The sequence below is a fragment of the Nannospalax galili genome, unplaced genomic scaffold, assembly GCF_000622305.1.
Source record: "Nannospalax galili isolate Female #2095 unplaced genomic scaffold, S.galili_v1.0 scaffold618, whole genome shotgun sequence".
Classification (NCBI taxonomy): Eukaryota; Metazoa; Chordata; class Mammalia; order Rodentia; family Spalacidae; genus Nannospalax; species Nannospalax galili.
Genome location: NW_008341873.1, coordinates 311401 through 332956, shown reverse-complemented (window position 1 = coordinate 332956; position 21556 = coordinate 311401). Strand labels below are relative to the sequence as shown.

The 21556-nt window shown below is 43.7% G+C and overlaps 1 protein-coding gene across 2 annotated transcripts in view; it reads left to right on the top strand.

Moving 5' to 3' along the window:
* Bcar3 (BCAR3 adaptor protein, NSP family member) overlaps positions 1-21556 on the top strand; it is a 120426-nt gene that overhangs the window by 51972 nt on the left and 46898 nt on the right. The window contains exon 1 of one of the 2 annotated variants that reach the window (XM_008837476.3): positions 18337-18568. The exons of the other annotated variant lie outside the window; for it this stretch is intronic. Within the exon in view, the coding sequence (XP_008835698.1) occupies positions 18485-18568 (84 nt within the window). The 5' untranslated portion in view covers positions 18337-18484. Of the gene's footprint in view, positions 1-18336; positions 18569-21556 lie in introns of those variants that run through there. 2 annotated transcript variants of the gene reach the window in all.

Sequence of the window (21556 nt, the reverse complement as noted above, 5' to 3'; positions counted from 1 at the left end):
CTGTGATTTGACTGTTATTCAGGAAGGATGCTGGTGTTAGGTGAGGCAGAAAACAGCTATCAATACATTCAGGACTGATGAGGAAGACTCCACGCTTGTGAGATTGTCTGTGCTCAGATGGACTGAAGCAATAGAGCAGTCAGGCACATGGGGAGCAAAGGAAGCCCTCAGAGTCCTTGAATGGAGAGAGAGCAGGGAAATTGTTGCTGGGAAATTCTGAGAAGATGCTTGTGTTGTTAAGAGAACAAGAAATCCTTGTGTTTGAGAGGAACTTCATTGATTTATTGTCCAAACAGTATATCATCACATATTGCTTTGCAACTTAATTTTTGGTTATACATCATCCCATGTTAAATATGAGCCCATCTCCTTTTAGTATAGGAAAGCATCCCTAATCTGAATGTCTTAAATCTAACCTGCTTTATAATCTGAAACTTTTTGAGCATCAACTTGAAGCTACAACTGGGAACTCTCATACTATGAAACTTTATTTCATGGACAAAAATTATTAAAATGTTGCATAGAGTTATCGTCAGACTATGTGTATGAAGTATATTTGGAGCATGAATCAATTTCATTTTAGACTTTGATTCCATCCCCAAAATGTCTCTCTCCCCACCCCACCACCATGTATACACATACATACACACACACACACACACATCTGTGTACACATACACACACATCTGTGTACACATACACATATATTTAAAAATCTGAACCACTTCAGCGAGTAATTCAGATAACAGATACTCAACCTGAATCCCTTTATGAGAACTTTTTTTAGTAAAGTTTTTCTAAATTTCTGTTAAAAACAATTTGTTCAGTTAGTACATAGTCATTTAACAGTGTTTATTATCTACTGTGATGCTGGTCACTGTTCTAAGCACTGAAGATACAGCTCGGAGCAATGTCTAGGACTTGTGGTGTTTCTATTCTGAGGATGGTAGAAGGAGAAGATAATAAGAAAGACCAGTAAGTCAATTCTGTTAGACTGTGCTGAGTACTAAGCAGATAAGGTTCATCCAGGAAAGGATCTGTGAGGTGTTGGGGCAATGAAGCATTCAGTTTTAGACAGGGTGGTCCGAGAAGGCCTCACTAAGAACTTGACTTTTGAGTGGAAGGGCTAGTCACTTGGATGTCTAAGGGGAAGAGGAAGTAGCAGATAGTGCTGTGAAGCGAGAGCATGCCTCTTCCCTAGATGAGTGATAAAGAGGCAGTAGATGGAGAGGGGCCTGGACGGTTGTTGGAGTCAGCCACTGACAGGAGAGAGTGGTGAGGAGGAATGGGGCAGGTTGCACGGAGGGAATGTTTACAGTGAGATTGGAAGCTGTCTGAAGTTCATTTAGGATTCCTTATTGTTAGCAAATAGCAGAGGAAAAGGGCAGGAGGGGAAGTCATTGTAACCATCCGTGTGAGAGATGACCATAGTTTGTCCCTGCGATGGTGAAGAAGGGACATGTGACAGGAAGGTAAAGCTAGATTTCCTGGTGGATTGATGTGACACACAGGGAGAAAAGAGGGGTTGGGCACAATACCAGAAGACTCATGTTGTGTGTTTTGCAAGAATTCCTGTTAAGATAAAAACCCACTGGGCCTGAAGAAATGTTTTATGAATTAGGAGCGCTTGGTGCTCTTCCAGAGGACCTGAGTTTGGTTCCCAGCACCCATACTGGATCACTCACTTGCCTGTAACTCCAGATTCAGAAGATCTAACACCCTCTGGTGGGTGTCTGTACACACATGTGACATACACTCACACAGACACAGACACATACATATAAATAAAAATAAATCTTCAAAAAAAAAAATCCAGAAGAATGACTAAGAGTTAGGTAGCAAATGCATTAAAATCGATTCCCTGGGCAACTAAAAGGATTTTGTTTTTTGGTTTTTTTTTTCGTATTTCTTTCAGTTTATAGGTTTTCTCTAGTAATGTTCTATATAATTACATATAAAAACTCCTTTTTTATACCTTGGTTTAGTATATAAATATGATGCTAAAAATTTGTGGCTTGATCTAAATTATCTAAAACAAACAGCTTAAATATATTAGGGAAAAATTCCTAAATTCTTTGGCCTCAAGCTCTCTTTTTTTAATATTTTTATTTTATGTGTATGAGTGTATTGCCTGCATATGTGTAAGTATACCTGTGTCATGCAATGAATGCCTGCAGTCAGAAAAGGGCATTGGATTCCCCTGGAACTGGAGTTATGGATGGTTGTTAGCCCCTATGTGGATGCTAAGAATCAAACACAGGTCCTTTATTAGAGCAGCAGTGCTCTCAACAGTTGGGCCATCTCTCCAACCCCTGGTCTCAAGATGTCTTTACAGTCTTAAAATTGTTGAGACTCCTAAGAAAAACTTTAGTTATATAGGTTATAATTATTTATACTCATTGTGTTACAAATTAAAATGAAATTTTTGCATATGTATATGTGTGTGGTATGCATGCATGTTTGAATGTATGTGGGTACACATGTCTTTGCAGGTGTGTGTGCACATGCATGTGGAGGCCCAAGGTTGATGCCAGTGTTTTCCTTGATCTCTCACCATCTTATATATCGAGGCAGGTGTCTTGCTGAACTTGGTGCTCACCAGTCTGTCTAGTCTGGCTAACCGTTAGCTTACACAGGGATTCCTCATCTCTGGGATTACAGGTGGGCCACCATGTCTGCCCAGTTTTTACATGGTTCTGGGGATCTGAACACTGGTCCTCATGCTTGCATAGCAAGCACTTTACCCACTTAGCCAACTCCCCAGCCCCAAATGGGGACATTTTAAGATATTGATTTCATTTCATGTTTATTTAGTGTATTTATTTAAAACGAACAGTAAGCTAATCATATAAAAAGTGTATTTATGAAAGATAATTGATTTTCGAGACAAAACAAATTTAGTGGTAAGAATGGTATTGTTGGGCAGAAGCAGGCTGATCTTGTGAGTTCAAGGCCAGCCTGGTCTACATAGTGAGTTCCAGACTAGCTGCGGCTATAGGGAGACCCTGTCTCAAAAAAAAAAAAAAAAAAGAATGGTGTTGTTTTACATTTTTGCAAATCTCTTCAGTGTCTGGCCTAAGTACATCTTGCTTCTCTCTTGTATCTGCTTTGGTATTCAGTCTCTTTTGCTTTTTGGTTGTATTTTGAAGAAATCTGGCCTCACAGAGATATGAGGTTCAAAAAGGAAGTATTTTAGTAATCTTTTAAGATACTTACAGATATTCTTCTTTGATGTTATTCTGGACCTTGACAGGTTGCTTTTCCTTAGAGGTTAATTGTAGTACAAATCTGAAACCTCTTCAATGATTTTTTTACACTGTTCCTTTAAGATCCATTGGCCTGTCTTGTAGTTTGCATGATTGATTTACTCATGCATGGTTTATGATTGTCATGCATTGGTTATTTGAAAAATATTGGTTTACAGATCTGGGCAGATCTTTCAAAATGTTAACGTTATTTCATTCTATCATATCAAAATGCATTAGTTGATATCACCACTAAGCTTGTCAGAAAAGTCATTAAAGTATGGACAAGCTGTTAAATTTATGCTAGTGATTACAAGTCTTCCAAATTTCCAATTTTCACTTGACAGCTCAAATTTTTTCTTTGGCTACAGATACTGAAGAAACAGCCCCACTTGGTACATTTTTTTCCTAGAAAATGTCTGCCACATGAATACCCAAGTGGGAATAAGCATAGTTTGTTAGACAGTCTTTGAATGAGAATGTGTGTTACGTGACAGGACAGCTCTTCAGCTTGTGCTGCAATTCCACAGGTGCCTTTGTTCCAGGAAGCCCAAGCATGCCACCTACTGCCCCTGTGCCTCAGGGCCAAAGCTTATCAATAAAGCAAATAGTTTTCACTGCATCATCTAAATCTTCTTAGATGCAACTACCTGTGTTTTTGTTTTTATTTTTTACATAGTGTGGGCCCAGGGTGTTCAGGAGCAGTGACTGCTGGATCAGTGAGGCTCTTCTGACCTGCTTCCTTCCAAGGCATCAGTCCTTCATTTAAAATGTTTTTTGCCTGACCAGTGTGAATGGTCACTCAGTGTAACGGGCAGAAAAAGTCTCAATATTATGAAAAGAACTTTGGGAAGATACTCCCCCACCTCCCAGCACCTACCCCCCACCCTGTACTAGGGTGTGACCTGCTATTTAAGAGCTGCAGAAATGCCAGGCATGCAAATAACCCCTTACTGTTTATCTAAGTCCATTTGTTTTCCTTTGCTAAGTTTTTCCCCCCTTAATACAGCTTTACCTAACAGTTGGATTTACATTGATAGACTCTGTTTATTAATATAGAGCCATAGGCCTTCTCACAATGGAGTGAATTGTGAAACCTCAGTAATTACTAATTCTGTTTCGCATAACAAAGTCATTGTTCGGTATAGACTGTAAAGAGCTGTGCCAGAAGTAGTTGGTATTTCTACTGTAATTGCTTTATATTAAAACTGTGAAAACCTAAAGCTAGATAAGGCCAGGGCCTGGTTTATGGCTCAGATGTTCTGCATGGATGTGAAAGTGCGGTCAGGAGATAATTTCATCTAAGGGATGGATTTACTTGGGGCAGGCTAGATACGAGCATTCTCTAGATCCTTAAGCTTTTATTAATCACTGAAGTACTTGCTCATTCTGTGCTCACGGTGTGGATTAGCTGGCTGAGCTCCTTTCCCTCCTTTATGTGAATGAAGATAAGGATGTGTCAGACCCTGGGAATGAGAACATGCTGTTTGGCCCTCCGAGGCAATTTCCTTTTGAGTCCCAGCTCTCTCCAGATGGCATCTAATTGTTTCTTGAATGACCTCAGTGTCCCAGCGGCAGCAGGAACCTGGTCCGAGAGGCCATTTCACATATTTATTAGCCTGTGGATGAGAACTTACTCTATAAAGCCTCCATTCACTCTCTGAAAAGCGCTTTCTGTGTAGAAGAAGGGGTGAAGCTGATGGACTGCTTCCTGTGCTGCCTGTCTCCAGTTGGACTCTCGTTTTTTTCCCAGGCCCAGGTGGCTGTTAGGAAAGGGGTCTGTGTGCTCTGCTGAGTCCATTCTGCCATCTCTCCTCCCCTCTGGTTCCTCGTGGTCTTTATAGCAAGAGCCTGGATGAGGTTCTCTGCTGGTTTCAGGAGTGCCCCCTGCCTCGACCCAGCAGATCCCATGTGGTGTGAGTTGGGAATTACTGTGTTCTGGCCCCCCTCCCAATTTGGGATCCCGGGTGTTTGCTAACTAAGGGAGTCGGATGGCTGGGCTGAAGTGGGAAGCAGTCCTGTCCTAGTTTTATTTGTATTGCTGTGGTAAAACACCCTGACGAAAAGTACATAGGAGAGAAAGAGTTTATTTGGCTTATAGTTCAAGGTTACAGTCCATCATTTGGGGGAAATCAAGGCAGGAACTCTAGACAGCTGGTCACATCACACCCCAAGAGCAGAGAGAAAGAGAACAGATGCATGCTCCGCTCTATTTCCCTCTACTCTTATCAGTCCAGGACCCAGGGAATGGGACCACCACAATGGACTGGGTCTTCTACCTCAATTCTCTAAAGACAGTCCTCCATAGGCATGCTCACAGGTCAACCCAGTAGAGACAGTTCCTTCATTGAGACTCTTCTTCCCACGTGATTTTTAGATTGTGTCAAGTTGACAGTTAAGGCTAACCATCACAGGTTCTAATTCAGAGGATGAGAAAGGCTGATTCATCAACATGAAATGTGATCTCAATGTGGCATGTCTGTGTGGTTAACTATTTGGGGACAGAGGAGAGGGTTCCTACCTTTTTACATATGAGATGATTAAGAACCATGTCTCTAAAATTACGAATGTACAACTCTTGTATGTCTTACTTCAGGGTACTTGGGAGCTGTACATGGAGAATATCTATACTGTGTCCCCAGTGTTGGCTGGACATCTGTTATGTTTAGGCATTGTCCTGGTCATTGTGATAATAACGATAAGTAGGACATGGTTTCAAAGACCAGAAGGCAAGCATATCAGCTGTTTTGTTTTGTTTTGTTTTGTTTTGTTTTGTTTTGTTTTGTTTTGTAACAGGGTCTCCTGGTATCCTTAGCTGGCCTGAAACTCACGTAGACCAGGCTGGCCTCTGTGTCACCAGGTGGCCTCTGCCACCTGAGTGCTAATGGTGTGTGCCACCATGCCTGGCTACATCAGCCGTTTTAATAAGTGCTTCATTAGCTGGTCATGGAAGACAAAATTGAAGCTGGAGCTCTTCACTGGGGCAACAGAGCAATGGGAAAGGGAAGAGTTTCCTAAAGCACCATATAGACTGACAGCCAGGGCTTCTAAGGTGCTCTAAAGCCCATCCACCTAAGGACTGTCTGAGGAGCATTTGAGTGTATGTGGAGATGGTGTAAACTTCCCATCTTTGTTTTCCTCTCAGGTGGTTATACCTGAGAAAGGTCTCCTGGCCTCTGTAAGGAAATGTCTGAATCAGGTCCCTATGGTTATGCAAATAACCAACCAGCCTTTTAGAAATATCTTCTAGGGGTTTAAGATGGTGCTGTTGCCTGCATGAGCCTGACTGAGATGCTCGTTGGTTCATGGTTTCTCCTAGCCTGGGAGGGCTGCTGGGTGTGAAGCAAAATTCACACCTATATTCAGTGGCATAGACCATTCCAGCTCCATGACACTCTCTCCCAATCCCTAAAGGCAAATTCATGTCTTCTTTATTCTAGAAAACTCAAGACAACTCAGTTCTTTCATGGGAGTCCCTGAAGCAGACTAAGAAACACCATTAATTTACACCCGTTGCTGACACATCAGTGTACAGCCCTGTTATTAACGGACACATCATGTACATGTTTTCATGCAGCGTCAGTTTGTTGGCTCCTTTGACGCATTTCAGATACAGAGATCATATGCACAGAAACTGCAGCAGAGCCCAACATGCTGTGTTACATCTTAATCTCAAGGTGGGCTTTTTGTTGTGGTTGTAGATGACATTTTAAGAAAAGAGCATTTTAGTAAAAACAGCTTTTAAGCATACAAATGAAGGTTATGACACACCTTCATCCCTATTCCCAAGCCGAATAAAGGGTCCTGTGTTAGGGTTGATCTCAAGTTTAAATCTCTCTCTGATAAAGTGATCCTGTATACTGAAACTGATGATACAAGCTAGGAAACTTACTACCAGGAAGAAGCCTAGGTGGAGTGGCCTGGGGTGTTGCTCCTTCTAGGAAGGAGATCATCCCAGGGTTCCCAGGCTTTGATCTGCTTCTCTCAGAACAGTGGCTGTATTTTTTTCTGATCGGCTTCTCTGTGCACAGGTCACATGCCTAGGCTTAGCCTCCTGGTCTTAAAGCTCATGGCGGTCTAAGGGAAAGGAACTTTTCCTCAATTAAACTTTTTCCTCAATTCCAGTTTCTGATTAGTCTCAGGTTGGTTACATGCCCACTCCTGGACAACTCAACATTCCAATTGGTTCACACATCCATTGCAAGAATGCTATCTGGAAAGCTTTTAACTATGATATCCACCATCTCATATTTAGCTATTTCCCCACAAATGTTTAGGCAGAAGCATATTAAGATTTTTAAAAATTATCTCTGTCTACTCAGGTAACATATATAATGTGTTGACCCACGACTGCTAGATTTTGCAGAAATACCTCCTGCCTGTTTCCATCTTATCATTTTGAGACCTGTACCTCACTTTCTGTGGTTTCTCTCCCTTCTGGTTTGTTTATGGGCTGGGTACCCACTGCCTCACAGCTTGTCATGTCTGCCGCTATTACAGAGAAAGTATAGGTGGGAACCCATAAGAGCTGTGGATCCCCTTATTATCTGGTGTGTGGTCTTGGAAGGGTTCCCACTTCTGTTATCACAACTGACCCAACCCTGAGACCTAGTGTTCCTGAGAATTATCCAACTCAGTGCCTGCTACTTGCCCTGGTAGCTCTCCCTTCCTCCACCCAGCCCTTCTACTAGCTTGGGAGGGTACACACTTAAAGCTGGGATGGGAAGGGGTTTTACTGTCCTTTGAACACACTGGTAAAAAGGGATCCATTGTCCCCACCTTGGGCACCAGGAGAAGGAAATGCTGACCTTCTAGATGTCACTTCTGCAGACAGTATTGTGCTTGGCAGCAGTCAAGGGAGTAAAGAAATTGACGGTCCATTCAGCCCTTTTCAGAGAACCTTCTGGTCTGGCCTTTTCCCATAAAGGACACAGACCATGTCTCCATACTCAACAAAGGTGCTCCTAGCCACCAGTCAATACCTGAGGTTTTGCTCCCTCCTGGTTCTCAGATTCTGATCTCAGCATCTGTTAGTATCTGCTCTGACCTTTCCTGTCAGCTATACATGGTCTGACATCTCTGACTGTGGATATTCCAGATGAACCCTGTTGTCTATATTACAAAGAATATCTGTCACTTGCTGGAGGGAAGTCTGCCATCTGGATTTGCACAAGATAAGGCTGTCCTGGCAATCAGGTGTGACTGGGCTTCCATTATCACATCAGATAGAACAGGTTTCGACTTGTTTTAACTATTAACTCTAAGAACAGTTGGATGGCGTCCATGGAATGGAGGTTTTAATATCCATCTCCTAGGATGTTAGATGAGACACTGTGGTAGAATTTTCTGTAGAAGTGCCAGCCGTGGAGTAGAAAGACACCTGTCACTGCTGTGGTCTTCCCAAATGAGTCTCCCAAATTTGTAATTGCCAAAGGATTTTGAGGTGAAACTTGTAGATAGTCCACATTTACTGTTATCCACAAACTAGGCCTGAGGGCGAGGGTTCCTCTCCTCTCACAAGTTGGAAGGCTACTTCATAACTGTAAAAAGCTGTGATGCCACTTGCCTCAAAGTTGTTGGGCCCCCTTCTCCGGCCAGTCACAGCCCTGCCAGGCCAAACTGTGTCCATGGTAACCAGATCAGTGTTTTATATGTCCTCAGTCAGGTCCATGACCACTGGGGAATTTTCTTCACTTCCTTCCCATTGGTTACTAAAGGGGCTTTCTGAACCACTGGCTGGCTCAAAGACCCAGGGAGTCAAAGCACCTGCCACTAAGCTTGATGACCTGAGTTTGATCCTGGGGACCCACATAGTGGATGGAGAGAACCCACTCCATAAGTGCACACACACACTCTCTCTCTTTAAATAAATAAATGTTTAAAAAAAAGTGAAAACACCAAATCACTGTGGACTTTTGTTCACCTTAAGTCTTTGAGAATCGAATGTAAGCAGCAACCCAAACTCTCCAATGAGCAGATAGTCACACAACAGTTTATACATAATTTCTAGTGGCTCATGAAAGCCACACTCTACCCCTAGGTCAAGAACCTAATCCAGTCTGATCCTCAGAGTTAATTTTTCAGAATGTAGAATTATACTCAGGATGTTTCTGATCATGAAAAAAGGATATTTTCCTACTGAAATGTTTAATCCGGGTGGCAAAAATTTGCTTGACACCAGAGAAGGGATTAATGAGAGTATTTTCTGCCAAGGCTGGAATGGGTGAGGTAGTCCAATGACTCCTCTCACTCGAGACCTGTGCTCCAGCAACCCTGACTGCCCGGCATTCCCTGAAGGCTGCTTGGTCCCCTCAGCATTTGGCAGCCTTTCTTGGTGGAGGTGCAATGGGGTTGCTTGGGAAGAATTCACTGTGGCTAGTGGATTCCTGTCTTTATGGCCTTGAGAGGAAGAGGTGTAGGCAGATGGCACCTTTCAGGGATACAGACAGTGTAAAGAAGACAGCAGGGCAAGGGGGGAGGGGGTCACAGTGTTCATGGGGTGTGGTTCTAGAAATGGTTGGTATCAGATAACCCAGTAATATGGACCAGTGAAGTATGAAAGAATCAGGCATCTGGAAGATGGTTCTCTGAGGACTCTAAGCACAAGCCAAAGATGTATTGCCAGGGCAACAGCCATCCAGAGGGGTGGGTAAGAGGTTAGAGGAGCAGATTGGCAGGACAGCCAGTCAGGACATAGATTGAAGTCCAGTTCTGCAGCCAATGTGGTACAGGGGCAGTGAAAGGGAGGGGTGCCACCCGGATCCCATGGGAGCTGCCACAGGTGCCCATTCAGATTGGCTGGGACAAGAATGGTCCATGGAGACCTTAGAAGTCATGGATGGATCCAGTCGTGGATGGGCCCTAGTGAGGACAGATGCTGTAGATGCACATGCTGCCTGTTCTTATAAACAATTCCTCAATGACAAAGACTGCAGGAAACCATCTGAGGTAGCTATAAACAATTCCTCAATGACAAAGACTGCAGGAAACCATCTGAGGTAGCTAAGCAAGTATGATTAAGACCCTATATGTATTTTAATATGCAGGTTTTAAATTTTAGGGCTAAAATGTACTTTAAGCATACATGCTCTTGACCAACCACCTCTTTATTCCTTGGTTTTAAAAGTTTAGGAGTGTCCTCCTTGCCCTCCTAGGTCGACTAGTTCCAGGGGACTATGAGCATCTCTCAGAATGTCCTATAATGGTGGTGGGTCACCTGTCCTCTTGATCAAGGAGGCCGAGGAGACCCCACCAGATGGACTTGAACCAGTGTCCAGGCTATAAAAAGGAAGGTCAACACAGAGTAATCATTTCCTCCATGCTTCCAAGCAAAGCCAACCATGGTTGAGCAGAACCTTTGACTTATCTTCACATAGATGGAACTGGTAAAAGAAAGGACCAGGGGTTCCTCATGTGACCCCTGAGGAACAGATCCTCAAACGACCTTAAGAGTAAAAATAAATCGGTTTTATCTGGACCAACTGTATGGCCTTAAACACCCAAAAGGAAAGTATAACCAAAGATTAAATGGGCCAACATAATTGCTTAAGAGTCCATATGTGTAGCTAAAGGCTACATAACAAGCAACAATGCCAGACAAGTGATACTTTCTTTTGAGTTGATGGCCAGGGTGGCCAAAGGGATTCCCAGATAGTAACCCAGCATAGAACTGGGAAAATGAACAGCAGACCCCAATCTTATCCAAAGGAATATTGACAACTGATTACCACTAGATGAGGAACAGCTGACCCTCCTAAAACAAAGACCTCTAGATAGGCTGACTAGATTCACCAGAAGGACAAGTAGTGGGGAATGGCTGGGGGTGCCGACAACACAGCAGACAGTAGCAGGGATATCAGAGTATAAGGGCTCTAGTTGGGGGAGGGAGGCTATGCGAGGGTGCTACCTGGGAAGTGGGTATATAAATAAAGAAAAAAGAAAAAAAATAATTCTTCAAAGCATAAAAATTGGCTCCTTAATAATTAGTAGATGTGAAAAACATTACCTTTTGAAATCTACCTGATGACTTTATATCCATGCTAAGATGCCAAGGAGCTCAGAAAGTAACTGACCGTGACTAGTAATAATCAGATACATAAAGATGCCAAGGAGCTCAGAAAGTAACTGACCATGACTAGTAATAATCAGATACATAAAGATTAGAAACACATGTGCATCATAGTGTATGTCAATTGTATTAAAAATGAATTTTTCTGTATGAAACTGTATTTTAAAATGAAATGGAGATCTGTTTTAAAAGTTAAAACCTCATTCAATTTTCTGTATTATAGGGTTTATACTGAGTACAATATTGTATAACTGTATTAATGTACAATATATACAATAACTGTATCAATTCAACTGTAAACCTAAAAATTTACAGCCAGTTTTGAAAGAGATGCATCTTAGTTCTGGAAATTGTTACTGAATATGTCAATGCTATTGTAATGAAATGCTTCTTCTAATTATATGGTTATTAAATAAATAATTTTAAAAAAGTTTAGGAGTGTCCTAAGCTCCAGTTCTAGTCAGGCAGTGGCTCAAGTCATTGTCCATCTTTCTCTCTGGGGACACAGATCCGGTAGTACAGCATGTGAGTGAGCAGGGGGAGAGAAGGTTTTGTTGTGCCTTCCTTAGGGGAGAGGAAGCTCACATTTGCTGACTGAGCCTACTGTGTTGGGTGCCAGGCTTTGTTTTGTTATCTCATTTGATGTCCATAATCACCTGAGGTTTAGAGAGCTTAAGTGATTTCCCAAGGTCACCCAGCTAGCTAGTGGTGTAGTGGTTCTCACGATACCATTCTACCTCTAGTCTAGATTGTCTTCTAAAGCCACTGTTGGGACAGTAGGATGTCTGTCTCACAGCCCAGTTTTGGAAGATATGTTTGCAGAAGTGCTTGTAAGATGGGAAAGATCTCAGCTGCTCCTGGCTAAGGAGGCTTCCTGAAGGACTTAAGGATACTCCTCAGCTCATGTCTGCAGTACTCTGTGCAGAAGTGGCTCTGTGACACTTTTATGGTTATTGTCTCTTAGCTGCTTGTGTAGCTCGTACTTGCTAAAAGTGGGAGGAAAGGAAAAGGCTGTGTGTAGCAGAGAAAACCCAGGAGGTGGTGTGTTTCCCAGGAGGAAAACAGATGTTCGTTCTGAGTGTGATGCCTGCTTAGTAAGTGTGGAATGAGAGGAAGTCTGGGAAATAGGTGGTAAATCGTCTTGGATGGGTCAGACTCCCAAGGGTGGCTTCAGGAAGATAGGCTTCAGGGAATAGAGGAGGCTCCTTAAATATTACCTAAAGCACCGTGAGTCTATACACTTTGCCCTAGGAAGATGGGCTGTGGCTTTCTGCTAAAAGAAGGCCAAGACTTCTAGATAGTCTGAGTCTACTATTTGAGAAGTTAAAATTTCTGCATCCTGTGCTTGTTTTGTTTAGTTTTCTGAAACAATGTCTCCTGAATCCCAGCTCATTATATAGTCAAGGATGACTTTGAACTTCTGGTCTTCTTGCTTCCACCTCTTAAAGTGTTGGGAGTACAGGTGTGCACCATCATACCCAATGTATGCAGTGCTGGAGATGGAACCCAGGGCTTCATGCGTGCTAAGAAAATATTTTACCAACTGAGTTACATCTCTAGCCCATGTGCATATTCTTTTAATATTGTTGCAGTGCTACAGCATAGAAAATGAAGCTGTGGAATGAGGCAATTCTGGGATAATACCAAGAAATAAGGGTACTGATGGACAGGTATATGGCATAGATATACAGGATAAAATAAAAAGGGAAATCAAGGGCTGGCTACCTATTGCTTCACATTATTCAGTTATACAGTTTTAATAGCTGGTTAGAGAAACGTAAGGTTGCAAGGGGAGGGCCAGGGACCATGGACCCAATAGAGAGAAATCTATTTGTGAAGACTATACTTAGTCTCTTTGAGTTGGGCAAATCGATACTGTTTCCGGACGGTCCATTTAACAGCCATCTTCTTTCATCCCTTTGGGGAATCTGGGGAAGCTGTCAGCCTAGACTTATAGCAGACATCCCTAAATGTGTGGCCACCAGGCCATGACAGGGGCTTGTATGCAGCAGGGGCCGGGCAGCAGAGAGCTCAGCAGCATTGACTGCCCTGAACCCAAAACAGTCCCATTTGAAGCAAGAAAGAACTCATTTGCATACAAGAGAATGTGCTGGATGGTCTTTAGCAGCCTTAGCCCTTCTGTCAGACCTGAAGAGGTATTTGCCTCTTCTCCCATCTCGTTCTTTCTCAATGGTGCATCTGAGATCAGCTGTGGCTCTTTCTGTGAGGATGTATCTATGGGTCACACCAGCTCCTGGTACCCTATACACACTCCTCAACTTATGACAAGATGATGTCCCAGTAAGCCAATCATAAATTGAAAATATTCTGACTTGAAAAGATACTTCATACCCCTAACCTATCAAACATCCCTGCTTAGCAGGGACCCTAAATGTCCCCAGAATAGCAAAACATCTAATACATAGCCCGCTTTTAAGAACGTGTTTGATGTCTCACATAATTTACTGACTACTGTTTTGAAAGTGAAATGCAGAATGGTTGTGTGTGTTCACTTTGGAATTTGGAGAGCATTTTTCTTCAGAATCAACAAGTGCAGAGCAGGTATGTTGGGGAGCAGAGTTGCTGGTAAACCTGCCCCTCTTCATGCCGACGTTTCCCAGACATTTGCCACACAGGTCTTCAGGGCTGTGGAGGGCGTCACACTGCAAGACCAGGTTACCTTTCCCTTCTTCAAGGAACACCGGAGGCACCAAGCTCGTTTCTTTGGATTTACTCCCTAGCTTATTAAAGATGACTTTGTTCACTAAGAGCCAAGCCAAGAGCTTGGTGGAAACAAAAAGCCAGAAAGGATTGATGATGTATATATGAGAGGCTGAAAGGGGAAAAAAAAATCCCAGTATTGGGTGCATGTGTGCGTGCGTGCGTGCGTGCGTGCATGCGTGCGTGTGTGTGTGTGTGTGTGAAGAATCTCAGTGTTGGGACTATGTGTCTGTGTGTGTGTGTGTCTGCTTATACATGTAATGCTGTGTGTCTGTGTGTGTGTCTTTTGTGTGTGGGTGTGTGTGTGAAGAATCTGTTTTAGGGCTATATGTGTCTGTCTGCCCATGTGTTTATGTCTGTCTATCTATGTATGTGTCTGTGTGTCTTCTTATACATGTAATGCTGTGTGTGAGTGTGTGTGTGTGTGCGTATGTATGAAGAATCTGTGTTGGGGCTATGTATGTCTGTCTGCCCATGTGTGTATATCTGTCTTTGTTTGTATGTGTCTGTGTCTGTTGTGTGTGTGTGAGAAGAATCTCAAGAGTCATCATGAGAAGCTCAGCTATTCTGATCACAGTGACTGACATTCACGCCAACTGATATTCAGAGACTGTTCACTCTGGGCAGGAGTGAGCTAGGCCTTGGACAGTGTTCTCCAGTTTAATGACCATGTGCAGTGTCACTGTCCACAGGGCTGCTTGATTGTGACCCTGAGTACTTCCATGTAAGCTTGCGGTCCTGGGGAAGGCTACAGGCAGTATCATTTCCCCTGATGTCCTGAACAGTGAAAGACAGAGAGCTGCTGTCATGTCCCTGCCCCATGCCCTGTCAGAGAGAGGGTCTGTCACACTGGGGAGCCTGCTTCTCCCGAGGGTAACTGTGACACTTTGGGAAAGGGACTCTGTACTCACTCTTTCATCCCTTGGAGCCAAGGGCTGCTGCCAACAGGAAGCATGTGTCTGTTGAATGTAGCTGGCAGGCTGCTTCTGTTTCCATGGTTACTGTGTAGGGCAGGTTAGTTAGTAGGACTGCCCAAGGGAAGCCTGCTGTTAAGGGCAGTGATTTTAAGTATGTGTGTGGGAGGGCGGTCCTCTTTGCCAGCTTAACACTCTCTTTGGATGGGGTGAGGGCCAGATTTTGACCTGAGCAATGGAAATTTTTTTCATAGAGTCCATAATGAGTACCCTGCCTGGCCTTATCACCTATCAGATGTCTCCGCAGATACAAAGAAACAAATCTCTCAGGTGGCCTAAAGGGGGTGCTTCAGAGCACCCCAGGTCCCTTTTCAGAATTCTGTGCTGCAGGCTGACTCCTTCCTTTCATTGGGATTCCACTAGAGATACCCTGCCCATCCACAGAAAGCCATAGTATTTAGAAAACCCTAAATCCACATTGGTTCTAAGTCTCATATACCAAGACATCAGAGAGGCTACATGAGGTACAGATTTAAGTACAAAGCATTATAAAATCTTTGTTTAGGGTTCCATGTGATCAGTTACCTGGATTCTGCAGACTAAGGCTGGAGTCCCTGATCCTTTGTTTTCTGCAGAGTGCCATACCATTCTGGTCCTCTGAGTAGAATAATCCTTGTGGTGGGGGAATTGATCAGTGTAGATAGGAGACGTTTAAAAGCATAACAAGTCAGTGAAGGGCACGTCAGGATTCCATGCCATTATAACACAATATTTTAGTCTCTCTTCTTGGCCATTTTAAAAGAAATTGATTAAGACTTTTTGAGTGCTGCTTCAGAAATTCGTTTTGGTAGAGAAGAAAAGCAAATTTGCTCAGGAAACAGTTTCTTATTAACCATAATTTTTTTGTCTTTTTTTTTTTTTGAGGCAGGGTCTCCCTGTAGCCCAGCTGTCCTGGAACTCGCTATGTAGACCAGGCTGGCCTTGAACTCACAGAGATCCGCCTGCCTCTGCCCCCCGAGTGCTGGGATTAAAGGTGTGCACCATCATGCCTAGCATATTAGCCCATTCTTTAATCCTGATGGAACAAATTCTTCAACTCTTTTGAAGGCATTTCTTAAATAGGGAGAACTCAGGTGACAGAACAGCTACTCTACAGTGATCTAAATGCTCTCGTTTTGTTTTCACTGGACTCTGGAGCACTTTACTACATAATTCTATATAATTTATGTCTGAGTTATTTACATATTTACTTTCAAGAATTCATTTCCGGCTGGCAAGACGACTCATCAGGTAAAAGCACTTGCCCTGCAAGCTGGATGACCTAAGTTCAATCCTCAGAACCCATGTAAAGGTGAAAAGAGAGACCTGACTCCACAGGTGTTCCTCTGAGCTACATGCATGTGCCTTAGTACACATATACATATACACATAATTCACACAAATAATTTCTAAAAATTGAATGCATTTTCTTTTGCTAGGGGCTGGGGGACCAGAATTGGAAAGGCTCTTGGCGGACTGATCTTACTGAATTTCTGTACAAGGGTAAATGATGCTCCTTTCCTTTTCCTGGGCCCAGGAGGCATTTTTTCAGCCCCTTGGGGAGGTTTTTGGCCTGAAGGAGCTTGTCATTTCCTGCCAAGGGAATAATGGCAGGGGAAGCTGGGTCCCTTCTGTGGTGGCTGTTGGCCTGGCTGATGAGTCATCCCTGCAAACGGGCTCTGGAGACTTACCCTTTGAACCCATCTAATAGAAATGAGAGCAAACAGAAAATGCTCCTCCTGGTTGCAGGATATGGACTTTGGAGGACAGTGTCAAGCTCCAAGGAACAAACTCCGGGGTTCACCCAGATCAGAAGCCCCTTTGAGGCCCTCTTACCATTTGAGGCCTTCTTTATGTTCTCATGCGGACTTCGCAGGGCCTCAGAGTTCCCAGGACAGCAGCCCAACTTCCAGCAGAATCTGAGGGAGGGAGGAAGCTGATAGAAGGGCAGGTGGCTTCCCCTGCTCTTCCAGGGCCTAGAGGTCCTTTGGATCCCAAAGCACATGCTAGATATGTGTCTTGGGCTGAGCCTCATCCCCTTCTAGTGGATGTGAGGCCTGCTCTCCATTTTCCCTGTTCAAGCATAGAAGTGTTCACAAGGCACAGGACAAACAAGTCCCTATTTTCATTGGTGGCGCTGACCTAGGCCAGAGGCCAGGGCCTCCCGAGTATTTGATGCTAATCCCACTGGATATTTTTCATACCTCTCTCATGCCTCATCTGGTACTGTTCCTTTCTGGAATGAATAGGTTCTGTTTCTTCCTCATTACAAGTTTCTACCTGTGTGAAGTCTTAGGAGGCTTCAGGACACATTTCATTTTTTAATAGAGCTGGAGCCACTGAAAGTTAATATTTGGAATGGCAGAAGGGGAAGAGCTACAGGCCAAAACCTGGGTTTGATTTCAAAACAAAATGAAACATAGCAGAAGGGTTTAGTGTCCACTCTAACTGGAATGAAAGAGGGAAATAACTACTTTTACCCCAAGGTGTTCTGAGGCTCTTAGTAGGGTAAAGGCCTTTTTCCTCAAGGTTGTCTGAGAAGGCCTCCCTTGGCCTTGGATGCAAGGTTTATGTGTTGAAGGAAGGTTAGACAGCATGAGCAATTGAAGTGAAGATGGGTAATTAAAGTGAAGGACTTAAAGGGAACAAGGGGAGGAGAACAAACAGCAGGTCAGAAGGGAGTATCCAGGCCCCAATCTCCCATCAGGCGGCACAGCCAGGTGGGGAGGGCATAGGCCCTTCAGGGTGTTTACTAACAGACGTGGCTAATTAAACACCAAAAGGCAATATTGCTCTGCTAATAGTGATGGCTGTGCCAGTGTTATCAGCTGCAAACTAACTGCCAGGAGCATCCTAATTAAAAATAAACAGCTCTGGAGGTGGGCATGGAGACCAGGGTCCTGCCTGCCTGATTTCCAAGAACTTCTAAGATTGCTCCAAGAGAAAGCCACACCCTGGTCACTTCTGGGCCACCTTTTCCCAAAGGAGCCTCTGTCTCCCAGGAGGATGGTGTAATGTGTACAACTTGCCTTGCTTCTTTAAACCCCGAAGTGCTGGGATAAGAAGCAAACAGACAAAGCCAGTGGGAATAGATTGTGTGGTGCGCTTCAGCCCTGAGAAGGGAAGGGCTGCCTTGGGGGGGGGGGCGGGCAGTAACGATTTCTGCCTGGCCTCTGAATTAGGGGACAGCTAAAAGCTAAAGTCCAAGGCCTCTTCTAAAAGGGGTTAGAATTTCATCAGAAAGCAAGTCTGGTCACATGAGAATTTCTGGCACTGTGTGCATGGCAGGCTGGACCCCAGCCTGCCAGAATTGAGCGACTGGATCGTATTGGCTTCAGAGGAGGGGAAAAGTCCCAGACTGGCCTGGGAGAAGGAGCCGACTCACTCCCCTAGCTGCTGACAGGAGCCCCACAGCAGGACTGGGGCTCCATCATCCAATGCCCCCTTCTTTTTAACTTGAATGAAGGCGAGTGGTGCCTGGAACTGAAGTCTGAAAGATGCCTAAGGAATGCAATGCTTTCCACGCCCTCTCAGCAGCCCTGTGCTGCTTCTACCACCGCAAGTCTTTCCTTGGAGTCAAGGTAGGTGTGGTTTGGAGATTATGTGCATCTCTGATTCTTTTGGGAGCCCTGAAGACACTAGTTTCCTAAAGGACACTAGTGAAAGTTTGCAGCTTGCCGGTTGTAAAAATTCCACTTTCTCTGTCTGATGGAGCTTTCTGAGCGGTAGTTGTCTACTCACTGTGGAAGCAGATTCCAGTGGCAGAGAACTGGGGACTCCTTGTTTATGTTCGGGACAAAACTGTTGTTCAGGATCCTTGGGCTGAAATCTTAATACCAAAGTAACCAAATGTGACCGAACTGTTTATTCTTCTTTCTTTTTGTCTCTGTCTTTCTTTCCATGTTCAGAATGAATATGAGGTGACTCAGCCCCTTGTTCAGTTTAACCTCATGGTCTGTTATATGCCAGTAATGTATATAATGCACAGAAACCACAAAATATCTCCTTTCAAATTGCTGTCCATTTCAGAGGTTAGAAATCTTTCTCTTTACCACTTACATTTTAACCTTTGTGACAAGACACCAGTGCCAATGACTTTTGCATCACATGTCAATATGCTATTTGGATGAAAATATTCAGAGAGCCTGATTTGACTAATTCAATACAAGATCTATGTTCTATGGTGCTTGCCCCTGACACACTAGGAACTAATATAAAGGTAAGCTTTCACCAACCTTGAAATTTGTCAGGCTTGAAAAGAATCCCATCAGCCCCAGGGTGACCACGAAGCTCATTTATTAGTGGGAAGTTAGACTCTAAAAGCTCTCAAGGAATTCTTCCCACCCCAAATCATGGCTCCCTCTCCCAAGGGACTGAAAGGCTAGATTACTCTGCTCTTTTTCTGCTAAACAAAAACAAAAACAAAAACAAAAAACGAAACCTTGGGAACATGACCCATTGGACCCAGCCAAAGAATAGCACCCGGTGAATGAGAAGACGGTGGCTTCCTCTGATGTTGCTGCCTGGTTAGGGTGTTGAGACTTTCCTCTGATGTTGCTGCCTGGTTAGGGTGTTGAGACTTTCCTCTGATGTTGCTGCCTGGTTAGGGTGTTGAGACTTTCCTCTGATGTTGCTGCCTGGTTAGGGTGTTGAGACTTTCCTCTGATGTTGCTGCCTGGTTAGGGTGTTGGGACTTTCCTCTGATGTTGCTGCCTGGTTAGGGTGTTGAGACTTTCCTCTGATGTTGCTGCCTGGTTAGGGTGTTGAGACTTGTTTCCCAGCTGTTTAGCACGTTCATTTTTGTGCCTCTTTGTCAAAAAATTTGGAGAAGAGTAAGTGCCGAAGCATTGGTTAGAACTGTTCCTCCCTGACTTCAGAGTGCCTCTGTTACGCTAGAGTCCATTAGGGTGACATGAGGACTTTGTGGTTTCTGAACTAAATCTGGATTGTTCTGGAATAGGGTAGATGATGTCATGCTATGAGCAGTATTTTTGAGCTGTCAAAGATAGACTGGGAGGTCCCAAAGGGACTCAAGCACTTCAGGGATTGGCAGTAGGTCCTCCCTTGAATATCAGTCCATCCATAAGCCAATTTCTGCTAATCCGGACAAGTTCAGTTCAGCATTTGGAATATGAGGAATCAACTGATGAATGTCTGGGTCTGAATAATGAGATTCTGTTTGGATGCCCCCATGACCTTCAAGAGAGGGTTAGCTTGGACCATTGGTCCTTTAGTTTATCCTTTTTTGACCTCCCTGATGCCTGTTGGTGGAAATGCCCCCCTTTCTGCCCAGGCCCCCCATCCCCACCCCCATTATGCTGAAGCTTTTATAACACACCGAAAGCCCTGACCAGTTCAGTTACCAGAAAGTAGAGCCTACAGTCCCTCTCTTACTGCTCCCAGATGCACCCTCCAAATGAGTTTCCCTGTTTTGTTTTCCTTAGATGGTTACCTGGGAAGGAAATCTGCTTGTACTTACTTTTTTATCCTGACAGTGTTGCCCCAGTGATAACACAGAATCATTTTATGGACTCCCACTTTAATTAGGGGTTTCAGGTCTTGCTGTTCATAATTAGTTTCCGTTGCAATTAGAGTTTCAAAATTAAATTGGGATTGATTGGCTGATAACAAGGCGGAAATGCAGCTCCAGTTCTTGACCATGTATACTGCTACTCTTGGCATGAATTTCTCATACCCAAAATAACACTGCAGTAGTCATGGTAACTTTCCATTTAGTCTAATCCATATCGTCTCTGGAGAAAGTAGGGTGTTATTAATAGTGTTGGTTGTATGGGAAGAAAACTAAAAATACAAAATTTCCTTGGTTGCACAGGAAACCAATCACACTGATGCATTCAGGGAATAAGATCTTATTTGTAGAGGTCTTGCAGAATTTAGCATGTGCTTAGGAGCTGTACAGACTTGTAAACAAAGACCCTGGGAAGGGATGAAATGGGAGGTCAAAGCAGAAAGAAAGATCAGTGTTGAACATACTGATCAGTGTTGAACATCAAGATAAGGTCAAACAGATGCTCCAGCCAGGCTGAGCGTCACAACTCTAGTATCCTGAAATTCACAGTAGGCAGTGGTTTGGGGAAAGCTTAGTGCATCTTTGATCTGGGTAAAATAAGAAAGTCTGTATTGCTTAAGCCCGCTCAGTGGAAAGAAACTGGTAACAAAGATATTCCAGATCTATAATGTTAACAGAGCACACTCAAATTCAGGTCTTGCGTGTTGAACATAGCACCGTCTATGTGCAAACTCTTTTAGGTGGGTGGGCTTGAGGGAAGGGGCAGAATGATAAATGGCAGTCGAAGCTTGGTTTCTTACTTCAAAGGACTTGCCACAAAAATGTTAGATCACAATATCATTTGGTTACTTGTGCAAAAGGCTTTCCAATGGTTGAGTTTTTTGCATGTTGTTGCCCCGGAATCTCAAAACAAGTTCTATTAACCAATCAAGGTAATAGTTGACCCTTTCCATACAAGAGAAACTAAAACTCAGAAACAGCCCGTCCAGAATCATTTGAGGGGCACGAGGAGTGGAAATCAGATCTTCTAACTTTGAGC